Source organism: Eretmochelys imbricata, chromosome 14, assembly GCF_965152235.1.
Source record: "Eretmochelys imbricata isolate rEreImb1 chromosome 14, rEreImb1.hap1, whole genome shotgun sequence".
NCBI classification, from domain to species: domain Eukaryota; kingdom Metazoa; phylum Chordata; order Testudines; family Cheloniidae; genus Eretmochelys; species Eretmochelys imbricata.
Window position 1 is genome coordinate 15,736,009 of NC_135585.1, and position 27,227 is coordinate 15,763,235.

Below are 27,227 nucleotides of genomic sequence, written 5' to 3' on the forward strand. Positions count from 1 at the left end.
GGGTGGGTGTGCATAGTGAACTCTACATTTACCAATGACCTTTCTAACCACAACCCTCCCTTATCTGGGCTGTGGTTACAGGTCTGAATCTCTAGTGTATGCACCCCACTTAATCTGCAGTACTTCCATGTCCCCACTGAACTACCAGCTCTTTCCCCTGCCTCCAGGAGGTGCACAGCTAGGCTTCCCAGGGACAGCAGAACTACAACTTCCATCAAGCCCCTCGCTGAAGGAAGTCCAGGGCAATGTCCGCACAGTGCCCCTGGGAGTTGTAGTTCTACAGGCCGGAAGCCTCGCCAAGCTGTGTCCCGGGTTGGTGGAGTTTGCGCGAGCGCCCGGCCTACAAATCCCATCATGCTTTGCGCACCGGGGCGGTAATGGCGGCGGCGGCGCCTGCGCATTGCGGTCTCCGTGCGGACCGCGCAGAGTGAATAATAAAGTCTCCTCGGCGGTAGCGGCGGCGGAGGGAGCGGAAGGCAGGAGCATGTCGAAGGGCCCGGTGGCGAGCGGCCCCCCTGCGGCCGGGCCAGCGGCACCCGCCAGCGCGCTGCAGGCGCAGCCCGAGAAACCGCAGCACTACACGTACGTAGCGAGAACACCCGCCGCCGCCGCCCTCCGCCCGGCGCCCGCCCGCGCGCCACACACGCCTGACGTCAGCGGGCAGCGTGCGGCACGCGCGCACGGAGACCAACAGCCCGCCCGGCACCGGCTGGAACCGGCCGTGGCCGGCGCGGGCCGGTGGGATCCCGCCTTAGGGGAGGGGGCGGGGCAGGGCAGGGATTGAAGTGACTCACCTTACCCCCACGCGCATACTCCCACACGCACTGACCATGATGCACTGGGGCGCCCCTCTCTCCCCCCCCCCCCCCGCCTTGCCTCCGGGGTTCTCGGGGTCTCCTTTGTACCCCCTTTATCAGGTTGTTTTTCCCCCCAGTGAGGCTGCCTGGCTCCTTTCCACGTGGTGGGGCTGTTGTTGCAGAGTGTGTCACCCCCATTTTGAGTCTGTTTCCCTCCCCCACCCCCTAGCTTCTCTTGGCTGGGTGCATCTGCTCTAACTGGAATACATTGCCTTTCCCCCCACCTCAGGAGGGTGTGTTGGCCCTAAGGCCTGAGCACATCAGTCCTTTGCCCCCATCCTTGGTGTGGGTGACTGTTGTGTTGAGCATGTCCATCCATGTGTTGTGCCTCCCCGGCCTCACGAACACATTCATGACAAATAATGCTTGGACAGGTCACATGCCCAGCAACTAGGGACAGGCCCCCATGGCAGGTCATATATTCACATATGGACCTGTGAAGGAGACATCACTAAGGGTTTTCTCACACGCCCATGAGGAAAACATTTAGAAGGTCTAGGTTCCCACCCCCATCAGAGAACTGTCATTACACCTTTCTATGGAAATACCAGAAGGCCATGTTGCACGCACATACCCCTGAGGGAAACCTTACTAGAGCACATCACGTGCGGAATTCCTCACTAGAACATATCTCGCCCGCATGCCCCGAAGGAACTGTCACTTGAATGTTTTGCACGTGCACATGTGGGAAAGATCACTGGTGTGTCACAGCCCCATCCATATGTGGCAAATGTTACACAAGTGTCTCCTTCTCTTCAAGGAGCTATGGCAGAGTATGTTACTCTTCCTCCTTCCCCCCATGCTCCCATTACACTGAAGCATGACTCCTCCATGAAAGAAATATTGCTAGTGTGTAGCATCCCTCACTAGAGTGTGTTTCTCTGTGTGGGAATTATTGCTGGAGCATGTTTCCCCAAGAATACAAAAATATCATTAGTGTGTTGTTCAGTGCTCCTGGCCAGTGGTGTTCCCTTGGTGGCTGAAGTATACAGGTTGGAAGCGGTGGCAATAAAGTTCATTTTTCTTTTTTAAATAGGAAGAAGATGGAAGGGTTAAGTGGCGGGAGCATCATGGTGAGGGGAGGGTTGGTGATGGGGTCAATGAGGGTAGAAATAACTGGCAGTTCTTGGACCTCCTCTAAAAATATTAGACTGGAACTGTGCCCTGTGAAGAAAATATCCCTGAATTGTGTCACCCTTCTCCTTAGGGTGCGTCGGCTTCTAGAAGGAAAAATCATCAGAACAAATTACCCATATCACTAGTGTGTGTAATGGTGGACTTTTTCTTGCTAGAAAATAATAGTTTGCATTTCTGTAGCTCCTTTTATTCACTGAACCTAATGTGTTTTACAAGCACTGTATCACACAACACTCATGCCTGTTACACTGGAGTAAATTTAGGTATACCAGGGTTAAGTAATCTGCCTGCAAGAAATCACAAAGTCAATCTGTAACAGATCTGGGAATAGAATTTAGGAGTCCTAACTCAGTCACCTCCAATAACCACTAATCTCAATTTCCCAACTGTAGTCTTCAGGGCACTTGCTGGGTGATTTACAGAGAGCTGCTTGGCCATATTGTGCTGGCTCTCCATATTACCAGCCACTTCAACAGATGTAGATCTTAGAATCTTTTGAATGTACTGCAAATAAAGAGAATCTAGCTTAGCTCTCTCTGTTAGGACCACAGCTAGAAAGGTGGAGGAGAGGAAACAGGAGCTGTTCTTGGGGACTGAAGGTCATCAGTGGGAGTGAAACTATCAGTCATGAGTGGGAGGGGAATATCCGCATGAAAAAGAAATTAGGTAGCTAGATGGTTATGTCTGATATAGCATGGGGAGAAGCAGACCACATGGTTCTTAAGCATACCCACAAAAGTTGGGGAAAAGGGAACAAGTCAGCAAGAAATCACGTGCAGTGGAAGAGAAACCAGGCAACAGGAAAATTGGAGGGGAGAGGAGAAGGGGACCAAGTGGTAGAGAAGAATGGGGAAGGGGAATGGAAACAACAAAATAGAGAAAAATTTGTGTGATTAACTTTTTTCAAAGAGGACAAAAACACTTGCATGAAAGGCAGCTAAAAATATTTCTATATATCCATGAAAGCAATTGCTGTAGTTACCACAGGAATGTTGAGGTGACCTGCATGCTTGCAGGATGAGAAGGGAAGTGTGTGTGAAACTACCTCTTAAGATGTGATTCGTAGTATAAGAAGCTTGAAAATTTATAAACTAGAGCACATCACGTCATAAACTCTTTTTATAATATATGGGAACCTATTTTGTTTGCTCTTTGTTATGTGAACATGCTATAACATTGAAATCTCTCCTTGCACTTTTTTTGTTCTTTTTGGTTTTGTTTCAGTAAAAGGACGTTACGGTCACAAATTGTAAATTCAAATAGAATTAATTATCCACATCCTGTGCTGTCCTCTGGGAATGGGGGCGATACAGGAAATCTCTGTCTTAAAGAATTTTGGTTGTGTTTATTAGGAAATGTTCCGATTTCCTTATTGGTATTTTCTCAAATGTTGGCAATATTGATATGTAATCTAATTTACTTTGAACTGTGGTTCCATATCTGGAATGGAGCTCCTCTTTATTTGCTCTAGAACAACAGCGAAAGGAAACATGAAACAACAATTGTTGCTAATACACACCTTTTGCTCTGCTCCTTTTGTTAGTTGACCAAGAGCCTTATAAAATCTTAGCTTTGACATTAGTGGCAATTGTAACACGTAGCTGGAAGTGAAGTACGTTAGTACATTGTTACGTGTGCCAACGTTCCCTATTTGAGTGAGAGATCTCATGGTTTTCCCCTGGGGATTTATTTTCTTATTCAAATCTCTTAATTTTGGAAATTGCAGAATTCAGATGAATAGTAATTTTAGAAGTACCCCACTGTTTTTAAGTTCTCTCTGGGTTTATTGAATTAGCCGATGGTTCCTTGTGATCCTGCTTTAATTGCAAGAGTACGGTGATGTCATTAAGATACCCAAACAAGGCTTCAGGTTTCTGCAGGCTGGCTGGATGTGTTGTTACAATGAAGTGTTTCATGTAACATCTTTGTTGGTCAGGCTTTAGGTTACCATTAACAGAAGGAAAAATACTTTTCATGTGTTCTGCCAAACCTCAATCAAATATTTTAAATAGTTTATGGAAATACCTGTGTGTTTTGCATTATTTCACATTGTTTCTTATGTTTAACTGGTATAATTATCGTCTTAGGTACCCACAATCTGCAAATCAGAATAGAGGTTGGGTTCGAAGAAACTAAAGCAAGTGATCAATTGTGTTAGAAAACCAATTGTCATGTAGTGAAGATTTTGTTTTGACTTAGTCAGCCTAGTCCATCTGGATGTTATTGAGCTCTGTTTAACTGTGTGATAAGGGTTGTGGACTTGTTTATCCCTCTTGTGAAGTCCAGAAAAGTGAAAATGGAGTGATACTTTCTTCTGCACATGTTCTCACCTGAGTGTCAGATTGTTTGAGAACTTTGCAGAAAGCCAAACATTCAGATGTGGGTGAGATTTGATGAGATTCGTGAATGTATCCATTCTAGTGTGCTCACATTTATTTTGAACAGTAACCCCTTTTCCCATCCTACTTCCCCAGAGAACACCTTGGTTCAGGCCCAGGTGATCTAAATATTTTCTAGCTGAGTTATAAACCCTTTGGGGCATAGATTGTGGGTATATTTTCACTGCAGAGTTAGCACACATTATCTACACTCGAGGTACTCCCTTCAAGTTAGCCTTGATCAAGTGCAGCACTGCAAAATAACACTGCTGTGTTATTTTGTGCTATGGACAAGCTGCTCTGTCCATACTGGGGCTACACTCGCTTGTGAGTGACACTAAGACTTCTGGGAGCATATCCCATTTTTCTTATTACTAAGTAAGCTGATTGCACTATGAATTGTTTTGCAGTGTATTGTGGGAGAACTAGTCTGCCCTTGCTGGGCTCACAAGGGGATTGGGGGAAGGCACTAGCTGGATAACTATCACCACTCAAGGAATGCTAGCCTGCATCCGCTTTGCATACCGGTTGTGTGAGAAGTTAATGCCTACATTAAAAGCATCACTGCACTCGATTTAACGGTTTTTATATGTGGATGGGAGTTGAGTTAGGTGCAACCAAGATATGCCTGGTGCTTTTGCATGTATTTGCACAGTGCCCAGCACAATGGGTTCCCAATGGGTGCTACTGCTATATAAATATTATATCATAATAAGAAATCTGATCCCACTATTTTTATGTGGGTTTGGAATTCCTTTGAACAGTTTAGCAAACAATCTTATGTTTATATTCTTACTCATAAATAATCACATTTTCATTTTTTTACAAGCATGCCATTAAAATAATTTTTTGAAAAAAAGTCTGAAGTGTTTGCGGTTCCTGAGCCCTTAAGATTTAAGACCACAACTCTTATCATTGAGCAGACCAATGACCAGGTGAATATGCTGTGTAAATAGTTCTGACTTTATATGCACAAACTGTCTGTTTCTGAAAATATGATTAAAAATCAACAGTGCGTTAGATTTATACTTTCAGTGAAGTTATTACCTGCAGTGGACTTCACACCCTTTAGTCTTCTCCTATAAGTGGGTCTACTTTTTAAGTCACCCTTTCAGTATGACCAGAAATGTTCTTTACTTATAAGCAGTTTGTTTAAAATTGTTTAATTTTATTTTTTTCAAAAGTTACCTTATATACTCTTGAAACAAACAGAACTCTAAAAATAATAAACGATTGGCCTAATTCAGTTCTGTTATACTGGTTACTCCCTTTAAATCAATACAGTTACTTTGGATTTATGCTTGTGTAACAACAGAATTTGGCCCCATTTAAAAAGAGACAGGTACATTTTAAAGACAGCTTGCAACTCACTAATAACTCTTGAGATACCTGGAAGAAACCAAAATACCTATTGTTATAAAATTTAAAACAAGGAACTACTACACTCTGCTGTATTGTGTTGTCTGTAAATGTCTATTTACATTATTGGGCAAGTACAGGCTGGTTTATTGGCTGACTGAACCGCCTTGAAAGCAATTCCATCATGTATTGTTATTAGGAAGTGTGAACTGTAACAGGGAGGTGAAAATGTGAAGTACTGGAGCAGTTGCAAGAAATGTAGCATTCACAATGTATGTTTACTATAGAAAATAGTTACAGAGACAAGCTGGAAACCACTAGTTTCTTGACCATATACTCACAGACTTTAAATATAATTAGGTGGTTTTGGTTTGTTTGTTTGTTTTTGGGGTGGGGGGATGTTTAGTGTTTTAGGCCTTGATCCTGCATTGGGATTGAAGTCATTGGGGCTCCATGCAGAGCAGAGGTTCCCAAACTAGGTTAGCGGCTTGTTCAGAGTAAGCCCCTGGCGGGCTACGAGATGTTTTGTTTACCTGAGCGTCTGCAGGTACGGCCGCTCGCAGCTCCCAGTGGCCACGGTTTCGCTGTTCCCAGCCAGTGGGAGGTGCGGGAAGTGGCGCCATCACTTTGGCTGGGAATGGCAAACTATGGCCACTGGGAGCCGCGAGCGGCCGTACCTCTGGACAGTCAGGTAAACAAAGCATCTCGCGGCCCACCAGGGGCTTACCCTGAACAAGCCGCGAACCAAGTTTGGGAACCCCTGATGCAGGGGAACTTCTGTGTCTTGCTGAGCTCCATTGATTTATGCTTTACTTGTATGCAGCTCCATTGACTTAAAACACAATATGTGATTGGGGCCTTTGTTTGGAAGACTATAGTTTTCAGAAGATTGACTGATCAATTTTGTCCTTTTGGAAGTCATGTCAACATCTCAAAATTGTCAGAGAATTCACATCATGGTGACCGTTGTGTAGAATATGAACTAGTGCTGTGCAGATGATGGAAGTTCCATTTCAGGAAGGATTTCAAGATGTTTAAACTTGGCTTCAATCTGAATAGGAATGAAAACTGAAATTTTTGAAATTCTCCATGAAGGAAAATTCTGGGGAAAAAAAACTTGATTTGGGTTGATCAAAACATTTTGTTTTGACAAAATTAAAATATTGTTTTTCATTTCTATTTCAATTTTTTTTACTTTTCTATTATATAATGCAAAAGTAAAAATTAGAAAAAAAAAAGTTGTGAAACTCAAAAAAAAAAAAAAGTTTCATTAAAAAAATGTCAAAACAGGACGTTTTGATATTGCCAGGACTTTTGTTTTCAGTTTTCTTCCAAAATTAAATTCCAGCAAAATTGGCTCGATTTCAAGAAGCTTTTCAGTTTCAACAGAACTGTGTATTCAGATGGAAATGGTTCTATCAATGTTTTTCTGACCAGCTCTAGTACAGAATTACTCTTCTTATTATACCCCTTGTAGAGTGAAGGCCAACTTTTATTGTAAAGTTTTGCTCATTCTGAATTGTGTGTGTATCTCTCCAGCAAATGTAATCCCCCAGCATTTTAGAAAACTTGATAATACTTCAGTCTGCTCTTGGTTCTATGTATGCCATCAACTAACTTCCAGTCAGAATGTTTCTCTGTATAGACTTTTGACTTAACCTGGCCAGTTTTTAATCCTAGGCAATACAAAATTTTTTCAAGACTAGCTTCCCAAAAGCAATTTTATGTGGGCATGTAATAGTAGCTTCATAAATTAAGATTTTTCAAAGAAACTAGCTGGAATATGTATGTAAATTATAGAAAGCCACAGGGCAGATTTTTAAAGGAGTTCTTGCCAATTGGAGCAATAATGTTCAAATTATTTCTTTAAATTAATTTTCTAATGCACAGTTGTATATAAACAGGACATATTGACATCCAAGTCACATTGAAACCATTGGCACCCTAATCTGTAGTGCTTTAGGTGCATGTATTACAAAATGCTCCGTGCAGTCCTGCTCCTGCTTCACACACACAGATCCCATCAACTAGAACTCCATCCTCTAGTCCCAATCTGAATTCATGTCTGATTCCTATCCTAGCAGGCTATGGAAGATATGGAATTTCCTAACTGCCTTGCCCTGTTCCCTTCTTAGGAACTTGTTTTTGTTTTCAGGTATCAGGAGAAGTGGGGAGGTTGCTACAGTCTGGTACTTTCCCAAACTTTCTTTGTGTACTTGAACAGTACTAAAATAGTTAACACTGTTGACATTTAAAGTATCACAGTCAGAGTTAACATCCCCTTGAAATGAAAAGGAGCAATTTACACTTTTCTTAGCGCTGTGGTTTCAAGCTGTCTTCTGCAGACATCACTGCCTCACTTGGTTCACATTTCTAAGATTATTTTTGCAACAATAAAAGCTCTAGTCTTAATTTGTTTTTTAAAAAGAAGAAATCATAAAATCTGAAGCACAGTGGTGCAGATAAAAGTATTGGTTTGCTGACCAACAGCAAAGTGGCCTAGTTTTTAACCTTTTTGAAAAGAGTCACAGATCACCAAAAACTATTGAATAGAATGCGCTTTTTACTGGTACCTGTAGGATGGGAACCTACACAAGTTTCAGGAAGGAGCTTCTTAGAGCCCTGCAAAAATCTAGGGCCAGCGCTTGGTATCGTGATGAGCAAAACTACTAACAAAATTTTGTAGAGCTCACTGATTTATTAAGATTATAATTAATGGGTTTATTTTTCAATCCTTTTGTGCCCATAACTCCCATTAAGGTCAGTAGGCATTACACACATACAGAGGGGAGAATAGATTCCCAAGATAGAACCTGATGATTAATTACAAAAGAATCTGAATTTATTATGAAGTCAAGATTATTTTACTGGTTGGTTCTTTTTCTTTTTGATCCAGCTATATTACATACTAAAGACGGCTGTCCATCAATCCATATCCATACACTAGAAGAGCTGTCTTTTCTTGCAGCATTCAAAGGACTGTGAGATATCGGTAAAAGCACTTGGATTACCATCACAACAGAGAAAACCCTGGGTGAACACTCTAGAGCATGATACAGAATCTTTGCAGCATAAAATACCACACTGGCAACTTTCAATGATCATGAGGGCCACACCTAATTTGCATATACATTTATATACTATTTTAATCTGAAATAAACGCAAACTTTTGTTATCGAGTGCTGGAAGTGTCCACTATGCTTTATAAAAACACAAAGTATGATTTGTGGGTTGCAGGGAAATGAATATCAATTGAAAGACTGGCACTGCTTCTCCAAAACCATCTTATTGATGTCTGGCTTTATCTTTGTGTTGGCTATGTGTGATACAAAATGCAGGTTCATATCTGATAGGTAATCACAGTGTTTTGATTGAAATTCACAGTAGAAAATATCTGTTCACAACTGTACACCTGTCCAAAGAAGCTACCACAAATCTGACATTCAGCAGGCAAAGTAACAAATTAATACATTTCCTTCACAAAACTCGGATTAGACTGGATTGGAGCATTGTAAATCAATCATTTCTCGTGGAACTTTTATCCTCTTCTGGTTCAGTTGAGTATGATCTGGTCTGCAAACAATTTATAAATTATCTATCTATTTTGTTTGGGAGGGAGTCTCTGAATCATTGGCCAAAATTCTCTTGAAGATTCTTTGTCTGTTCATCATAGGGATGATTATTGGTCTTGTATTTCTTGAGAATTTGTTGGTAAATTAGAGAGTGAGAAAGGTTGGTCTGCTTACTGTAAATGTCTGTAAAATAGTTTGTAGCTGAAAACCATTCTGTGCTTTGCCACAGCTCAGTAATAAGTATCTGAAAACAATATTTATTTGAGGTGGCCTCTGCAAATTCCCACATATGGGATACTGAGCTTTGGAACTTTTGGAGAGCAGAAGAAGTGACATAGTGGTTAACACACTTGTGCCTAGCCTATACCAGCTATGTTGGTGCTAAACCAGTAGTGGGAGAATTGATGTGTAGAAAGATATATTGGAACCAGGGATCATGATTTACACAACACAGACCTATATGGTCTTTTTCAGCTGGTCTTTACTAGACCTTTTTACGTTGAACAAATTGATTTAGTACCTGAAGTTAACTGGTAATATGTTTATGAAGGCCAGTAGGCACTCCCCACATGTTTGATCCAGGCTACAAATATTTAGGGAAAGAACAAACATCTGTAGTCTGGATCCAATTAACTTGAGGTAAAAAATAGTCCAGTGTAAACACACCTTTAACAACCATACTAGAGGAGCATGTTAGCTGGATATTTCTGCTAAACCATCAGCAGTAAAATAGTTAATGATGTTGACATTTAAACTGGTGTTCAGATATCATGATGATAAGCAAGAGATAAACTCTAGATAGATAAAATTTTTGTGATTAAGTTTCAGAGTTTACCTATCGTTGAGATGAACGGGTGCCATTCAGACCTCAACAAGAGGCTATGTCTTCAGTATTGGCCAGGTTTTCACCAAGAGCTGGTCTACACTGAAAATTTACATTGGCATAGCTACATCTTATACCCCTGAGAGATATAGTTAAGCCAATTTAAGTCCCCATATAGACAGTGCTAGTTGACAGAAGAATTCTTCCATCAACCTAATTACCGCCCTCAGCAAGGTGGATTACCTTTACAGACCGGAGAACCCTTCCTGTTGCTGTAGCAAGGGCTTGTCAACACTTAAACGCTACAGCAACACAGCTACGCCATTGCAGCTGGACTGCTGTAGCACTTCAGTTTAGCCACTAGCTACACTGACGGGAGGCGTTCTCCCATTGGCATAGGTAATCCACTTCGCCAAGAGTTAGTAGCTAGGTCAATGTAAAAATTCTTCCATCCACCTGGTGCTGTCTACGTGGGGACTTAGGTTGGTTTAACTGCACTGGGCAGAAGCATGGATTTTTCAGATACCGACTGACATAACTAAGCTGACCTAATTTTCTAGTGTAGACCAGGCCTTACTGTCCAGTTCATAGGCTCAAAAGGGTCCCAAAGCATCTGTGACATCTGTGACATTTCAGCTAAACATTCTGCAGTCTAAAGTGAGGGCCAACAACAGGTTCCTCTAGACTGGGAAAATAAGTCATATTTGAAAACATGGTAACTAATGTTATTTTAAGCATAAGTTTGCTTTTATTGTAGACAGGTCAAGTCATGTTTAAAAACCTGCTAGCTAGGGTTAACCACAACCGACTAACTCATTTTAAAACACTATATGCCCTGCCTAAATTAGGTGCCAAGTTGTACTTAAAATCATGTTAGTTAATATGTACTCAGACATTGTTAGATTGGGCAAAATAAGTCAAACCGAAAGAAACCAAAAGGCAGACTACATGTGGGGTTTTGGCTTGTGCACAACAGCTTGTAAAGACACTTCTGCTCTGAAATATAACATTGCAGCTATGGGCTAATCCAGGGGTCTCAAACATGTGGCCCGTGGGCCACATGCGACTCGTGGAGTTATTTGCTGCGGCCCGCCAAGCTCCCCGTGTCCCTCCACCCCCCCGGAGTTATTTCCTGCGGCCGCCAAGCTCCCCTCACCCACCGCCCTCCCTCCGCCCAGCGCGCCGCGTCCCCACTCCTCTTCCTATCTCCAGGCTCTTCCCGGGAGGGAGGGAGGAGGAGTGGGGAGCCACGTGCTCAGGGGAAGAGGTGGAGAAGAGGCAGGACAGGGGTGGGGATTTGGGGAAGGGATTGGAATAGGGGCAGGGAAGGGGTGGGAAGAGGCGAGGCAGGGGAAGGGCCTCATGGAGAGGGCAGAGTTGGGGTGGGGACTTTGGGGAAGGGGTTGGAATGGGAGCTGGGAAGGGGTGGGGCCTCATGGAAGAAGTGGAGTGGGGGCAGGGCCGGGGGCAGCAGAGGGGAGGGCTTTTGTACCTTTATATGAAAAGGTGTCAGGGATGTGGCCCTTGGGCCAGTGTACTAGTCCTCATGTGGCCCTCTTGGTGATTTGAGTTTGAGATCCCTGGGCTAATCTATGCACAGACTTGCACTGGTTTAGTTAAACTGGTATAGTTAAAACAGGGCAAACCCTTGCGAAAACACTCTTAAATCTGTATAAAAATTATTATATTGGAGCTTGGCCATGTAACTTTCAAGCTTAACCAATATGTCAGATTTAAATAAATTTTAGAATGCCCCCACACAAAGTTGCACCAATTTTAACTAAGTTGGTTTAAAATTGTGCAGTTAAACCAGTGCAACTTTGTACGTAGGGCAGGCCTATAGAAGGTGTACACTGTGAACACGAACTTTCTTCCATTGATACCCTATAGGCCCTGACTTCAGTGCAACTTTAACCCAAGTTTAGCCAGCCAGGCCTGTGTTTATGGGAAAAGTAAGCGTGGTTTTCAATTGAGTTAGCATAGCATGATTGAAAAACACATCTTTTTTGCTCATCAGTATAAAGTTTGGAAGGATGGTTGGCTGTGAACATGATTTGTGCCCCCACAAAATATGGTCAGAACTTGGCTAGTAACAATGAAAGTGAACAGTGTTTTGCCCTTGCCAATGGCTTTTGTTGGCCTGTGACTGTCTTCCTGTAAGGGTTTTGGCACCTATTTTTAGGGTTTTGGGGTTTTTTCTTTTTCAGTATAGACCATCCCTGTCTCCCCCCACAACTGTACCTATGTAACTGTGTTGGTTGGTCCTCCTTCCTCCTAGCTGTCTGTGAAATAGGACATCCCAGAACATGTTGCCAAATAGGGTATTGTTGCCACTTTGTGTGTATGTCCTACAGGTATTCTGTCATCTGCTGAAGCATTATGGTATATCTGCCCACATTTCCCCAGAATGCACAAGTATAAATACAGGCGCCATAGGTGGTATGGAGGCACAAACTGATGATTGTATTATGAAGAAATCCGCTTTGCGGACACAGCCATGTTTGTTGTAAACAGTTCAGACAGCAGCATCACAAATGTTTCCAAAACAGTGTGGCAGACAGTCCTTACTGTAGGTGTGGTCAGCAGTTATCCGTGCATGCAATTTGAAATTTGTGTAGCTGAAGACTTAGCTGGGACAAAATACATCTGTAACACTGTAAATGACTGTTTTTAAATGTTTTCCTTACTGGGAGTGAATCTAGGTCTGAAGATCTGGTTAATGGACAGAACTTTGAGTGCACATCAGTATGAGCCATGGCTTTAACTAGGGCCCTACCAAATTCATGGTCCATTTTGGTCAATTTCACGGTCATGGGATTTTAAAAATCATAAATTTCATGTTTTCAGCTATTTAAATCTGAAATTTCACGGTGTTGTAATTGTAGGGGTCCTGACCCAAAAAGGAGTTGTGGGAGGGTCACAAGGTTATTGTAGCGGGGGGGTTGGTACTGCTACCCTTACTTCTGGGCTTCTGCTGGTGGTAGCTCTGCCTTCAGAGCTGGGCAGCTGCAGAGCGATGGCTGCTGGCTGGGAGCCCAGCTCTGAAGGCAGAGCCGCCACCACCAGCAGTGCAGAAGTAAGGATGGCATGGTATGGTATTGCCCCCTTATGTCTGTGCTGCTGCCTGCAGAGCTGAGCCCTTCGTCAGCAGCTGCCACTCTCCGGCTGCCCAGCTCTGAAGGATGCAGTGCAGAAGGAAGGGTGGCCTGGTATGGTATTGCCATTCTTACTTCTGCATTGCTGCTGGCGGGGTGCAGCCTTCAGAGCTGGGTGCCCAGCCAACAGATGCTGCTCTCCGGCTGCCCAACTCTGAAGGCAGCGCAGAAGTAAGGGTGGCAATACCGTGAGCCACCTAAAATAACCTTGTGACTCCCCTCCCTTGCAACTCCCTTTCTGGTCAGGACCCCCAATTTGAGAAACGCTGGTCTTCCCTGTGAAATTGGCATAGAATAGGGTAAAAGCACACAAAAGACCAGATTCCCAGGAGGAGACCAGATTTCACAGTCCGTGACGTGTTTTTAATGGCCGTGAATTTGGTAGGACCCTATCTGTAACTTTACTCAAAAACAGAAAGTGGAGTATGTACTTGTCTGTCTTCAGCTGTGACATAATCACTTGAAAATACTAGATGTGTACTTCCATCTCCTTTAAAATTGTGGGAGAATATGGTGCTCATGAAAATAAGAAGCAGGTGCTAGATGTGAGAGACACTTCTTTCAAGATCTGTAACGCCTTGAAATTTCCCTTATTATAAGCTCCGACACAGCTTTACCAGTATACCTAACGCTTCGCGTGGCCTTGGACATGTCACTTGACCCATCTGTCCCTCAGATTCTCAGTCAATAAAGTGGTAGTACTAGACTGCTGTTATCAGACAGAGGAATTGAGAGGTTAAATTAATTGATCTGTGATGTACTTTGAGATCTTAAAATGGAGGTACTTTACAAGGCCAAAATATTTTCATTGAACGTCCTGTTCTTCTATACCTGGGACCTTCTTGAGCAGAGTCTTGTGAAATCTGGCAATTTGCATGGTAGATTTTTGTAGACCCTTAGACTGGCAGTATTGTCAAGAGTTGATGGAGGAGGGGAAATATAACAGCTCTGAAATCACATAGCACTGTTTGCAATGTGACCTCTTTTCAGTTGGTGGTTCAATTTATTTAGAAGATAAAGAAGATACTGAGGCATGTGAAGGCTGTAATCTTGACAGATGCAAGCTCAATGGACTCTCTTTTCTCACACTTCTTCCCCCTCCCATCCTGCATTCATAGTTTGCCTCTTGTTTTCATAACATGATCCATTTCATTTTCTTCTAGTTTAAATGCTGTATAATCTTTTCAAGAGTTTCAAAACTGTCCCTATCTGTGGGGGATATGGGGAAGAAAATTGGCTAATGCTTATATATATTTCAATAAGAAAGGATACATTTGTATTTTGTGTAAGGAAGATGTGTGGAAGAGGGAGAATTCAAAGGCAGTTCTTGGTCTGCTGCAAAATGGAAAGGTCTGGCTCACTATGGTTGGTTGTATGGGAAAGGACCACTATTTTCAGATTTAGGGGGAGTCCAAAAATAGAATTTCTTGCAAGACTGTAACTGTTTCAGCAAGATTGTTTTGTGTAATGTCTCCCTGCCAACACATTTGCACCAATTAAGAACTAACATGCCTGTTGCAGTGAGGCCACAGAGGAATCTAAGAAAGAAAACAGTGATGCTGTGTCTACGAGCAGTAGAAATTGAGGGGGAATACTGGCAAAATCTGCACAGGACTTTCCTTCAAATCATGATGAAAGCCAGCAAGATTTTTGCCAAAAACTTATTGTCATTTGGCTTTCAACTCTGTTGGCCCTGGAGCCTCTATTTTAATACCAGTTTGCACCATAAAAACAGTTGGTTTCAAACCAGTGCAAGTCACTTTTTATGCTACACTTCTCGTGCTAGTCTACACTAGAGGTTTTTCCTAGTATAACTACACTAACGCAAAAAACCCTGTGTAGCTGAGGCACCTTGTAGCTGACAATACTGTATATCTCATTCTTGCTCTAATTTTTGTAGACAGTGTTTTAGCAAGGATTAGTCAAATAATTTATCTAATGACCAGGCTTTCTCTCTATCACAATATTGCAGAAGACCCAGCCTCTGTTCTCTAGTATTCTGTTCCCTAATGTCTTTGCAGGAGCTGAAAGAATTTTGATTAGGAGGAGTATAGGACGGGGTGGGCAAACTTTTTGGCCCAAGGGCCACATCTGGGTGCAAAACTGTATGGAGGGCCGGGAAGGGAAGGCTATGCCTCCCCAAACAGCCTAGCTTCCCGCCCCCCGACTGACCCCTTCAGAAATCCCCACCCATCCAACCCCCCCCCCGCTCCTTGTCCCCTGACCGCCCCCTCCTGGGACCCCCACCCATAACCGCCCCTGGGACCCCCCCATCTAACCCCGTCCCCATTCCCTGTCCCATGCCCACCCCACAGAACCTCTGCCCCATCCAACCGCCACCTGCTGCCTGTCCCCTGACTGCCCCCTGGGATCCCCTGCCCTTACCCAACTCCCTTACCATGCTGCTCAGAGCAGTATGTCTGGCAGCTGCTCCGCCCGGCCATAGCTAGACATGCTGCTGCTCTGCGCTGCAGGAACGCACAGCCCCACCGCCCAGAGCACTGCCCGCATGGCGGCATGGCTGCGGGGAAGGGGCTAGCCTCCCCAGCCAGGAGTTCAGGGGCCGGGCAGGACGGTCCTGCAGACCAGATGTGGCCTGCGAGCCGTAGTTTGCCCACCTCTGGAAAAGGAGGACTGATACTAGAGAAGAACTTTGGGGGGTGAGGTGAGGGGACTTACTGAAAGGATTTGGGAGGTGAGGGTTGGGGGTGCATGACAGGGAGGTAGGGCTTGGGTTTTTTATGGTGTGGGAAAGAGAAGAGTTTGGAAAAGTTGTTTGCTTGTCTCCTTTGACTTCCAGAGTCCTCCAACTCTTCTCACTTCAGTTTTCTATATTCCCTTGTCCCAACACACAGACGGTTGGCACACCCTCCCTTCTTCAGGGCCGGCTCCATAGCCCACTGAAGTTAGTGGGAGTCTTTCTGTTGATGTGAAAGGGCTTTGAATCAGACCTTTAATGAGGAATTTAGGGATCACCTGCCTTGATGCGCTACCAGCCCACTTCCCTGATTTGAGATCACCCCACCAGGCTTCGGCATGCCTCATTTGTTACACCCAGTGCATACATGATACACTATAGCATTTGGCAGGCAGTGCATGGCATTAAGAAAGCTGGATCCTGTAATACTGTAAGGTGGGGAGAGGAGTATTGTATAGTATGGAGGCACACAGCCAAAGGGCAGAAAGAGCTTGGCCAGTCAGCAGATTATAATGGAAGTGGGACAAAGCCCAGGTTTCACTATAATCAATCAGGGCCAGGGGTGAAAGTAACTTAAAGGATTTACTGGTTCTCCAGAGTCCTTAGGAGGGGGAGGGGCCTCAACCGGAAGAGGCGGGGTCTTTACATCCCCAGGCCCTTTAAATCAAGTAAAGGGCCCGGGGCTGGGACTGTGCTAGCAGCACCTGGGAGCCTCGAGCCCTTTAAATCACCCCGGAGTTCCCAGCTGCAGAGGCGGCTGGGAGTGCTGGGGCTCGGGGGTGATTTAAAGGGCCCCAGGGCTCCAGTAGCTCGGGTGGCAATTTAAAGGGCTCCAGAGGGTAGCAGCAGTGGGAGCCCCGGGCCCTTTAAATCGCCACCCAAGGCCTGCTGCCAGCACCCTGGGATAGCAGTGGCAGCCGGGGGCTCTGGCGGTGATTTAAAGGGCCAGGGGCTCCTGGCTGCTGCTACTGCAGCAGAGCCGCGGGCCCTTTAAATTGTCGCCGCGACCCCCGGGGCTCCAGCAGCAGGGCTCTGGCGGCAATTTAGAGGGCCTGGGGCTCCAGATGCTGCTGGGAGCCCCAGGCCCTTTAAATTGCTGCCTGGGGACGCCGATCCGCCCTGGTACGGCGCACAGGCTCTTGCTGGTACACCATACGGGGGCGTACCAGCTTACTTTCACCTCTTATCAGGGCATCATAAACATAGTCAAGTCTTTTCCAGTAAACTGGGACAGCAGTCACCCTGCAGTGATGGGTGAAAGTACCACATTAAGAGGGAACAAAGGCCAGGTTTAAGCTAAAAAGGTAGTTTGACCCAGCTGTGTTACTTGGAGTGTAAAATCCATACTCCTGAGCAATGTAGTTAAGCCAGCCTATCCCCTGGTGTAGACAGCTTTAGGTCAATGAAAGAATTCTTCTGTCAACTTAGCTACTGTCTTTCGGGGAGGTGGATTAATTACAGAGACGGGAGAACCCCTCCCATTGCTGTAATATATGTCTATACTGAAGTGCTACAGTGGTGCAGCTGCAGTAGCAGTTTAAATGTAGACAAAGCCGAAGTCAGTTTGCCTTTTAGCCTTCTTCCTGTGGAAAGTCCTTTCAAATGAATGGAGTACCCAGCCCCATTGGATGTTTCTGGTAAGAACATCAGCAACAAAATATTTAACATTGATATTTAAATTTGTCATAATTGGGCTTTAGACTTAATGCTATGTTGAGAGGAATGGGGAGGAATCTCACCCTTCTCTGACACAATAACACTTTCTGGTTACATTTTGAAGCCATCATTACAGCCAGAAAGACTAGAAATGTAATCTTGTTTCAAATGAAAGCTTATATTGTGCAGAAAACATTGGGGATATAAAAACAAAAAAACCTTGAATCTTGTAAATATTCAGAAATTCAGCACAGGTGGCTTTCTAGTGACCAGACCAAAGGGAAATAAGATCTAGTAAAGTACAATAAAATAAAAGATTCAACCCATTCCTGTTGGATTGCCTTTACTATATTTCCACCCACCAAACCACTTGGGGGTCTGGAACTTCAGTACTTTTCTGACACTGATATTTCTATTTAAACTTCCTTTGAAAGGCAGTGGAGGAGCAATGATGGCCACCTTTCTAAAATCAAAGGTTTTGAGTCGATGTAAGACTAGTTATCCCCTCCCCTGGAAGATCCCTTTGCTGTTGGATGATCCAGGTACCTGAATTACCTCCATCATCAGCCCTATTTCATAATGTCACCATGTAGCTTTGGCCTATCACTAGGGCCTGTTTGTCCACCTTGAGAATACTTCACATGTCTATAGTGTTTTTCTTCTTAGGAACTTGGCATGCTTTACAAACAGTAAGCCTCACGACAATTCTTATGCGTTAGGAAAGTAACTCCATTCACAGATGGGAAAACTGAGAAACAAAGGCTAAGGCCTAAAATTTTTTAAATGTCCATTAATCTTTGAATCCTGAATTTGTTGGTGTCCAGATTAATACTGCTTTGGCCTGGTGTTTCAAATGTGAAATTCTAGTCTTTTAAGGGCCTTTTCCTGCCTCCACAACTCAAGATTCTTCTGGGTCCCCTCCTTCCATGCTCTGCCCACTCAAATGCTTTTGGCCCAATCCTGCAAATACTTAAGCACATGCATAACTTTCCTTACATGTGTAGTGCCATAAACTTAACTATGTTCTTGAAATACACATGTCAAAATTCTCTCAAAAATATATTGTCTAAGTGGAGAGGAAAAATTTGCATGAGTGGGGAAAAGCCATGAAGCCTACAATTTTTTATGTTTAAGGTTAGCATTCATTTTTGTAAATGCAGAAATCTATATATCTTTTTGAGTTGTGCACAGGGTAAACAGATATGCTGCTGCCCGATTGATTCAGTCCTTTCAGGCCATATCTTTGACTGGGATTGAAGGTGTAATGTTATGTTAGTTAGTAGCATTCTGAATGGATATGAGCAGGGCTAGAATGTATTTGTCAAGGCCAGAGAAAAAGATGGTGTAGTAATCGAGACAATAAGATAAGAGCCTAGATGAGGGTTTTAGCTGTGTGGATGTATAGGAAAGGCTGTCTCTTTGAGATGTTATGCAGAACTGGCAAGATTTAGGCCTAGCCTAGATTTAAAGAACTCAAGCGGCAGATGAGGCGTGGTTACAGGCCTGAGTGATGGGCAGGGTGGTGGTGGTGTCCACAGTAATAGAAGAAAAGAGGCCGGGGAAAGGGCTTGAGGGAAAGATTAAGAGCTCTGTTTTAGTCATGTTGAGTTTGAGCTAATGACTAGACATCCACTAGGAGATGCCAGAGAGAGAGAGAGGCTGAGATTTGAGTTAGGGCAGAAGGAGACAGGCCTGAAGTAAAGTGATAGATCTGAGTGCTTCTATTAAATCTATTAACCCAAACAGTCTGTGAGATTGGACTACAAAGCTGGGGAAGTATCTAACCCCTCCTCTACATTAGACCATGAACCATGATGGCTCAACTGTTCTTAAAGTTCTACAAAACAATTTGTGTTAAGGGACCAGTAGCCCCTGACAGTTAAAACACATCAGCCTGGCAATGTGGGTAATACTGAATTATTTCTAAATTGTGCGTCAAAGCGGGTTTAGCACAATTCATAAATACATTTAAACATGGTTACATTTTCTTGCAAATATTTTATCACCTTAAATTCGGAGTGATTAAAAAATCTAGCGTTTTGTTTATTTTATAATGAAATGTGCAGTAACTGTGTCCCCTGACATGATTGATCTTGTAGACAAAACTGGTTTGTGCTAGTGTAACCCACACATCTCCTGGGTGTGGTGTTGTGACCCATCCGGTGCAATTGAGACCATTGAGAGAGAAAGAGAAAGAGAGAATGCGTATGCTGTACAGCCTTAGCTAAGTGGCTCTTAGGTCTACACTACGCGGTTATTTCGGAATTAGCCGAGTTACCTCGAAATAAAACTGGTTCCGTCCACACGACCAAACCTGTTTTTTCGATTTAAAGGGCTCTTTACTCTGATTTCTGTACTCCACCTCGGCAAGTGGAGTAGCGCTAAAATCGAGATCGCAATTCCGAGTTACAGGTACTGTGGACACAATTGGACGATATTGGCCTATGGGAGCTATCCCAGAATACTCCCTTGTGACCGCTCTGGACAACACTCTGAACTCCGATGCACTAGCCAGGTAGGCAGTAGAAGCCCTAGGAACTTTTGAATTTCCTGTTTGGTCACCATCAGCACAGGTGACCATCAGCACAGTCCACCATCACAGGCGACCATGCAGAGTCCACCATCACAGGGGACCATGCAGAGTCCACCATCTCAAGAGACCACGCAGTCCCGGATTTGCAGATGAGCTCCAGCATGGTCCGAACGGGAGGTACTGGATCTCATTGCATGTTGGGGAGATGAATCTGTTATGGCAGAACTACTTTCCAAAAAAAGGAACGCAAATATGTACGCTAAAGTCTCCAGGGCCATGACGGAAAGAGGCCACTCCAGGGACACAGAACAGTGTCGTACAAAAATCAAAGAGCTCAGGCAAGTGTACCAAAAAGCCAGGGAGGCAAATGGGCGCTCTGGGTCACAGCCCCATACATGCCGCTTCTACCGTGAGCTGCATGCAATTATGGGGGGTGACGACACCAGTACCCTACCACTGTCCTTGGACACCTGCAAGGGGGGAGTAGCACGGAGCGAGGAGGATGAGTTTTTGGAGGACGAAGAGAAGGAGGAGGAGGACAGTGCACAGGTGGCAAGTGGGGAATCTGTTTTCCCCCCTAGCCAGGAACTATTCTTAACGCTGGAGCCAGTAGCCTTCCCCTACTCCCAATGCATGCTCCCGGACCATGACCCTGGAGAAGGCACTTCTGGTGAGTGAGAGCTTGATCAGAGCCACGCGGTGGGGTTGGGGGGAAACCCAGCCGCTCTGGGCTGTTCATATTTAGTTTAAAGGGCTCATCCCTTCTCAGAGCCTCATCGGAGCCACACTGGGCTGTTCACATTTAGTTTAAAGGGCTCATCCCTGCTCAGAGCCTCATCGGAGCCCCGCGGTGTGTGTGTGTGTGTGGGGGCGGTGTTGTGTGAAGCAGTCATCCCAGAGAGTCCACAGGCTGCCTGCAAGCTGAATTCTGTTGCCTGGCCGCATGTGGTGGCTTACTCACACCAAAGTGGCAGGCACTTCAGTATAAGAGGCAAAATGAGACCTTGTACAGAAAGAACATGTGCTGTGTACTATGAATTGCCTGTTTCACTGAGAAACAGTGTCCCCTTTGTTTTCTAAAATGTATCTTTTAAAATACTACCCTCCCTTTTTCTCCTCCTGCAGCAGGTGCAAATGTTTCAATGTGGCCCCTATCTATTCTGTCCCAGAGGCTGGTCCAGATTAGAAGGCAGAAAAAACGAACAAGGGACAACATGTTTGCTGAGCTCATGCAGTCCTCCTGCACTGATAGGGCCCTGACGACATGTTTGCTGAGCTCATGCAGTCTTCCCATACTGATAGGGCCCAGTTGAATGCGTGGAGGCAAACAATTGCGGAGTCGCATAAAGCGTTACCTGAATACGAAGAGAGGAGGGACATGCGCGATGAGAGCAGGCAGGATGCTATGGTCAAGCTCATGGGGGAGCAAACTGACATGCTCCACTGTGTGGTGGGTCTAATGCGGGAAAGGCAGCAAGACCACAGATTGCCGCTGCAGCCCCTGAATAACTGCCCTCCCTCCTCCCCAAGTTCCATAGCCTCCTCACCCAGATGCCCAAGAACACGGGGGGAGGCTATGGGGACCCACACAGTCAACCCCAGAGGATTGCACAAGCAGCAGAAAGCTGGCATATCCTAAATTTTTCTTTGGTTTCTGGACTTGTCCTTCCCTCCTCCTCCACCCCCCAACCCAATACACCCCCTCTCCCATCTAGCTTCTGATTTCTCTCAATGTTTTGTGCAACAAATAATAAAGAACGTTTTTTAAACAATTGTGACCTTATTTCCTTTCATATATATATATAGAGAGAGGGGGCTGGTAACTTTAAGAGAAACAAACACAACTCTCACACCGTACCCTGGCCGGTCATGAAACTGGCTTTCAAAGCTTCTCTGATGTGCAGTGCGCCCTGCTGCGCTCATCGAATCACCCTGTTGTCTGGCTGTGTGAAACTGGCCGCCAGGCGAGTTGCCTCAACCTCGCACCCCGCCATAAACGTCTTCCCCTTACTCTCACAAATATTGTGGAGCACACAACAAGCAGCAATTACAATTGGAATATTGGTTGTGCTGAGATCTAACTGAGTCAGTAAACTGCGCCAGCGCGCTTTCAAACGTCCAAACACACATTCTACCACCATTCTGCACTTGCTCAGCCTATAGTTGAACTGCTCCTTACTACTGTCCAGGGTGCCTGTGTACGGCTTCATGAGCCATGGCATTAAGGGGTAGGCTGGGTCCCCGAGGATAACAATAGGCATTTCAACATCCACAACAGTAATTTTCTGGTCTGGAAAGTAAGTTCCTTCCTGCAGCTGTTCAAACAGAGCAGAGTTCCTGAAGATGCGAGAATCATGCGCCTTTCCCGGCCATCCCACGTTGATGTCGGTGAAAGGTCTCTTGTGATCCACCCCAGTGCTTGCAGCACCATGGAAAAGTACCCCTTGCAGTTTATGTACTGGCTGCCCCGGTGTTCCGGTCCCAAGATAGGGATATGCGTTCCGTCTATTGCCCTGCTGCAGTTAGGGAACCCCAGCGCATTAAAGCCATCCACAATGGTCTGCACATTTCCCAAAGTCACTACCCTTGATAGCAGCTGGTCAATGACTGTGTTGACTACTTGCAGCACAGCAGCCCCCACAGTATATTTCCCCACTCCAAACTGATTCCCAACTGACTGGTAGCTGTCAGGCGTTACAAGCTTCCACAGGGCTATGGCCACTCGCTTCTCAGCTGTGAGGGCTGCTCTCATTTTGGTGTCTTTGCGCTTCAGGGCAGGGGACAGCAAGTCACAAAGTTCCATGAAAGTGGCCCTACGCATACGAAAGTTTCTCAGCCACTGGGAATCATCCCATACCTGCAACACTATGCAGTCCCACCAGTCTGTGCTTGTTTCTCGAGCCCAGAATCGGCATTCCACAGCATGAACTTGGCCCAACAGCACCATGATCTCCCAATCGCCACATGCCGTGCCGTCTGTGTCCGTGTCCTCATCATTAAATCGCGCAGTTGTCGCTTCCTCGCCCGGTTTTGCAGGTACTGCACATACTGCTGGATGACACGTGAGGTATTTACAATGGTCAAAACTGCAGCGGAGATCTGATCGGGCTCCATGGCTATGGCACCTGCACGGGTAATCCTGGAAAAAGTGCGCGAAATGTAGGAGAGCAGAGTTGGTGGCGGAAGCTGTACAGTTCACGGTAGCCGAAAAGCGGCGGAAAATGGTTGTCTTCTGTGGCTTTCATGGAGGTGGGAGCCCAGGACAGACAACATGGAGAAGTTCGGAAGTGTGGCAGTAGCGGGAGAGCAGAGTTGGTGGCGGAAGCTGTGCTGCTCAGTTCACGATAGCAGAGTTGAGTTGGAGAGGTGGATTCATAGTAGCAGGAGAGCAGTGGTGCACCGTCTGCTGAAAGCAGTATGGTGTCTGCACGCCAAAAAGGCGTGAAACAATTGTCTGCTGTAGCTTTCTGATGTCACCCAGAAACACCCGCGAGAATGTTTTTGCCCCATCATGCACTGGGAGCTTAACCCAGAATTCCAATGGGTGGCGGGGACTGCGGGAACTGTGGGATAGCTACCCACAGTACACCGCTCCAACATTCGATGCTAGCTTTGGTAATGTGGACACAATCTGCCGAATTCACGCGCTTTAGTGGGGACACAGAAGACCGAATGTATAAAATAGCTTCCGAAAATTCAAGTAGAATAATTTTGAAATAATTTCGTACTGTAGACGTACCCTTAGGCAGTTCTTTTTTAGCTCATGTAGTAGAGGCTCATGCACTAAACACCAGAGGCCCCAGGTTTGATTCCGCCCAACGACGATCAGGATCTGTCGGTGTTACATTAGCTCGGTATAAACATGATTTGATTTTTCTCTGGAAACTGAACAAAACAGTCTTTAAACTGAGTTTAGAAATCATGTTTTAGCCTACACGGAAAACTAATCTAGAACATGGTTTCCAAATTCGTTTTAAACATAATCTGGCTTAATTTACCAAATTCATAGAATCATAGGACTGGAGGGGACCTCGAGAGGTCATCTAGTCCAGTCCCCTGTACTTGTGGCAGAACTAAGTATTATCTAGACCATTCCTAATTATATTAGCTTGAAATACTGCTTTCAACTGGTTCAGCAACAGGTTCAGTTTGACCCAGTGTCTTGAACTACATTGTTCTGATGGTCTCTTACTTGTTCTTCTGCTTGTTTAAAATGAAGAGTGGCTTTATGTGTTTGGTAGGAATGGTAAACACCCCACTCAGCAGTCCTTTTGACTCAGCTAGCATTGTTACCGTTTTATTTATTTTGATTGTGTAAACCCCAAAAAGCATACTGCATGCTTTCCAAACACAGAGAATAACAGTCTGTTTCCTGAAGAGCTTACAATCTAAAAAGACATACAAAAGGTGTCAGAAAGGGACATGACAGATAATGCAAGCAAAGTGGATAGGTACATGTCTTATTTGTTCAATGATTGTTTGTTTGTTTGTTTCATAAATATAGGGATAGTTTATATGTAAAATGGGGCTAATAATGCTTCCCTACAACAAAGGGGTTTTGTAAAGTTTTTTGAGATCATTGGATCGGAAATGAGAAATGCAAAGTATCATTACTGTATTTCCTCTTCCTGCTTGGGAGCATCATTTGGCTGACACTGTACTAAACAACCATTAGTTTGACCAACTGTTCTTAAATTTAGGGGTCATTCCAGAGATTCCTTATCTCAGCTCTGCCGAGAAATTGTCTAGAGACCATTCTGATAACCTGAGGGCTCGTTTTGACACTGTACTCTCTCTGCAAAGATTCTCAACAGAGACAAAGAGTGCTGTAATGATTGCTTTGTGAGCTATTCTATTATGGCTAATGTGGTCGTGTGCATCTCTTCTGCAGCTCAAGAGCACGTTAGAATACCAGCAGTTCAGAATGTCTTTCCAAGCACCTCAAAACAAAGTGGATGTTTCTATCTGGGCTGGTTGAATGGCCTGTTTTTCATATTTTCCCAGTTGAACCAGATCTTGCTTCCTGGATCAAGACAGTGCATGGCTGTAGGAAGAATTTACCTTTCATTGTGGAGAAAGTTGTTTTCAGTGTTCCACTGGTTTGAAAAAAAACCTAGCCTTTGAATTTGCACCAAAACCAGTGATTGAAAGTCTTGGAATTTCTGAGCTATTCTGACAACCCTTATTTAGCTCTGTTGAGCTGTATTGCAGAAATGTTTATACACATTTGATGCATTTGGTATGGCGCTCAATGGTACCTGTTTTCAATGCTTGCTTTGAAAGTGAGAGATCATTTATTTAATAGACAGCATTAAAGAATGAGTTTCCAATGAAGTCAGTTAGGTGTTAAACACTTTTCTTGTGAACCATTTACTTATGTAATTATCTCTAATTTACATTATAATAAATGCATCTCCAGGGAACTTAGCCAATCATAAAATGCAATTAATTTTGAACTGTGGTTCAGCAACAGCCTACACTCCAGAGACTGTACTCCCTCGTCAGCATATGCATTTTTAAACTTCCCTGCTAAGCTAAAGCTGTTCAAATTCCTCTCCTCTCCATCTGTTCCATTCTTTATTTTAAAATAATATCAGTGCTCATACACAAGCAAGCTTACATCTAGAAGGCAGGGGTCCTGGGGCCCAGTACTGCGAGGTTCTCAGCTCCCTCAAATCTCATTAATTTCAGTGGAAGTTGAGAGGATTCAGCACTTTTCAGAAAGGTCACCTCAGGAATTACCGATCAAAAAGGGACTCTGGTCAGCACTGCTGACCAGGCCATTAAAAGTCTGGTTGTCGCAGGGCTGGCAGGCTCTTTACCCAACTCTGCGCAGCATGTCCCTCCACAGCTCCTAGGTAGAGGGACAGCCACAGTGGCTCAGCGCGCTGCCCCTGTCCCGAATGCTGGCTCTGCAGCTTCCATTGGCCAGGAACCATGGCCAAGCGAAGCTGCAGGGGTGGCGCCTGCGGGCAGGGGCATTGGGCAGCACCCCTGTGGCAGCCCTTCTGCCTAGGAGCCAGAGGGATGTGATGCTGCTTCCCAGGAGCCGCCTGAGGTCAGCACCACCTGGAGCCTGTACCCTGAGCTCCCTCCAGGAGCCTGCACCCCAGCACTCTGCCCCAGTCCTGAGCCCCCTCCTGCACTCCAACCCCTCAGCCCCAGCCAGGAGCCCACTTCTGCACCCTAAACCCCTCATCCCCAGCCTCACCTGACAGCCTGCACTCCACACCAGAGCCCTCACCCTCCCGCACTCCAAACCCCTCAGCCCCAGCCCAGAGCCCTCTCCTGCACCCCAAACCTCTCATCCTTGGTCCCAGCCGGAGCCCTCACCCCATCCTGTACCCCAACCGGGTGAAAATGAGCCCAAACCGGGTGAAAGTGAGCAAGTGAGTGAGGGTGGGGGAGAGCAAGTGACAGAGGGAGGGGGAATGGAGTGAGTGGGGGGCAGGGCAAGGGTGTTCAGTTTTCTGCTATTAGAAAGTTGGCAACCCTATTGCTGACTGTCACAGGCTTGTACTGTGACATTGGACATATTACCTAGCCTCTCTGCTGCAGTTTCCTAATCTTTAAATTGAGGATAATATTATTTGATCATTGTGAGGCACTTGGAGATCTGTGGATGAAAAGGGCTATATGCTGCTATGTATCATTGTGAAAAAACATTCTAGGTATTGGCATTTAAGTGATCGTGTTACTTCTCAAATTCTCATAACTAGCATAATTGGTTTTCCCAACTCAGATGAGCAGGCATTAGTGGACAGTCATTTTTCCCTAAGGCTCATTAGCATGATACAGCAACTGGGCTTGATCAGCTAAAACTTACATGTTTGATAAGGGTCAGCCCTTTACAAGGAGTGCGTGTCCCTGCAATGGTGTGGACTTGTGCTGGCTTTCAAGCATGGCACAGCCTTTCTAGGCAATTGTTTTTCAACACAGTTGTCACAAACCTGGTTGAGGCATGGATCTCTTCTCAGAGGAGCAGGCCTTTTTAAAAACAAAAGTCGTAATAAACAAATTCTAGTCCATAGCGCACAGGTTCAGAAAATTCTTTTGACT

At 45.0% G+C, this 27,227-nt stretch overlaps 1 protein-coding gene across 4 annotated transcripts in view; it reads left to right on the forward strand.

Moving 5' to 3' along the window:
• The first annotated feature begins 377 nt into the window (after window positions 1-377).
• The window catches only part of UNK (unk zinc finger), a 65,705-nt gene continuing 38,855 nt past the window's right edge, over window positions 378-27,227 (forward strand). For all 4 annotated transcript variants that reach the window (XM_077834492.1, XM_077834495.1, XM_077834496.1 and 1 more), the window contains exon 1: window positions 378-582. In XM_077834492.1, the coding sequence (XP_077690618.1) occupies window positions 485-582 (98 nt within the window). In that variant the 5' untranslated portion in view covers window positions 378-484. The remainder of the gene's footprint in view (window positions 583-27,227) is intronic.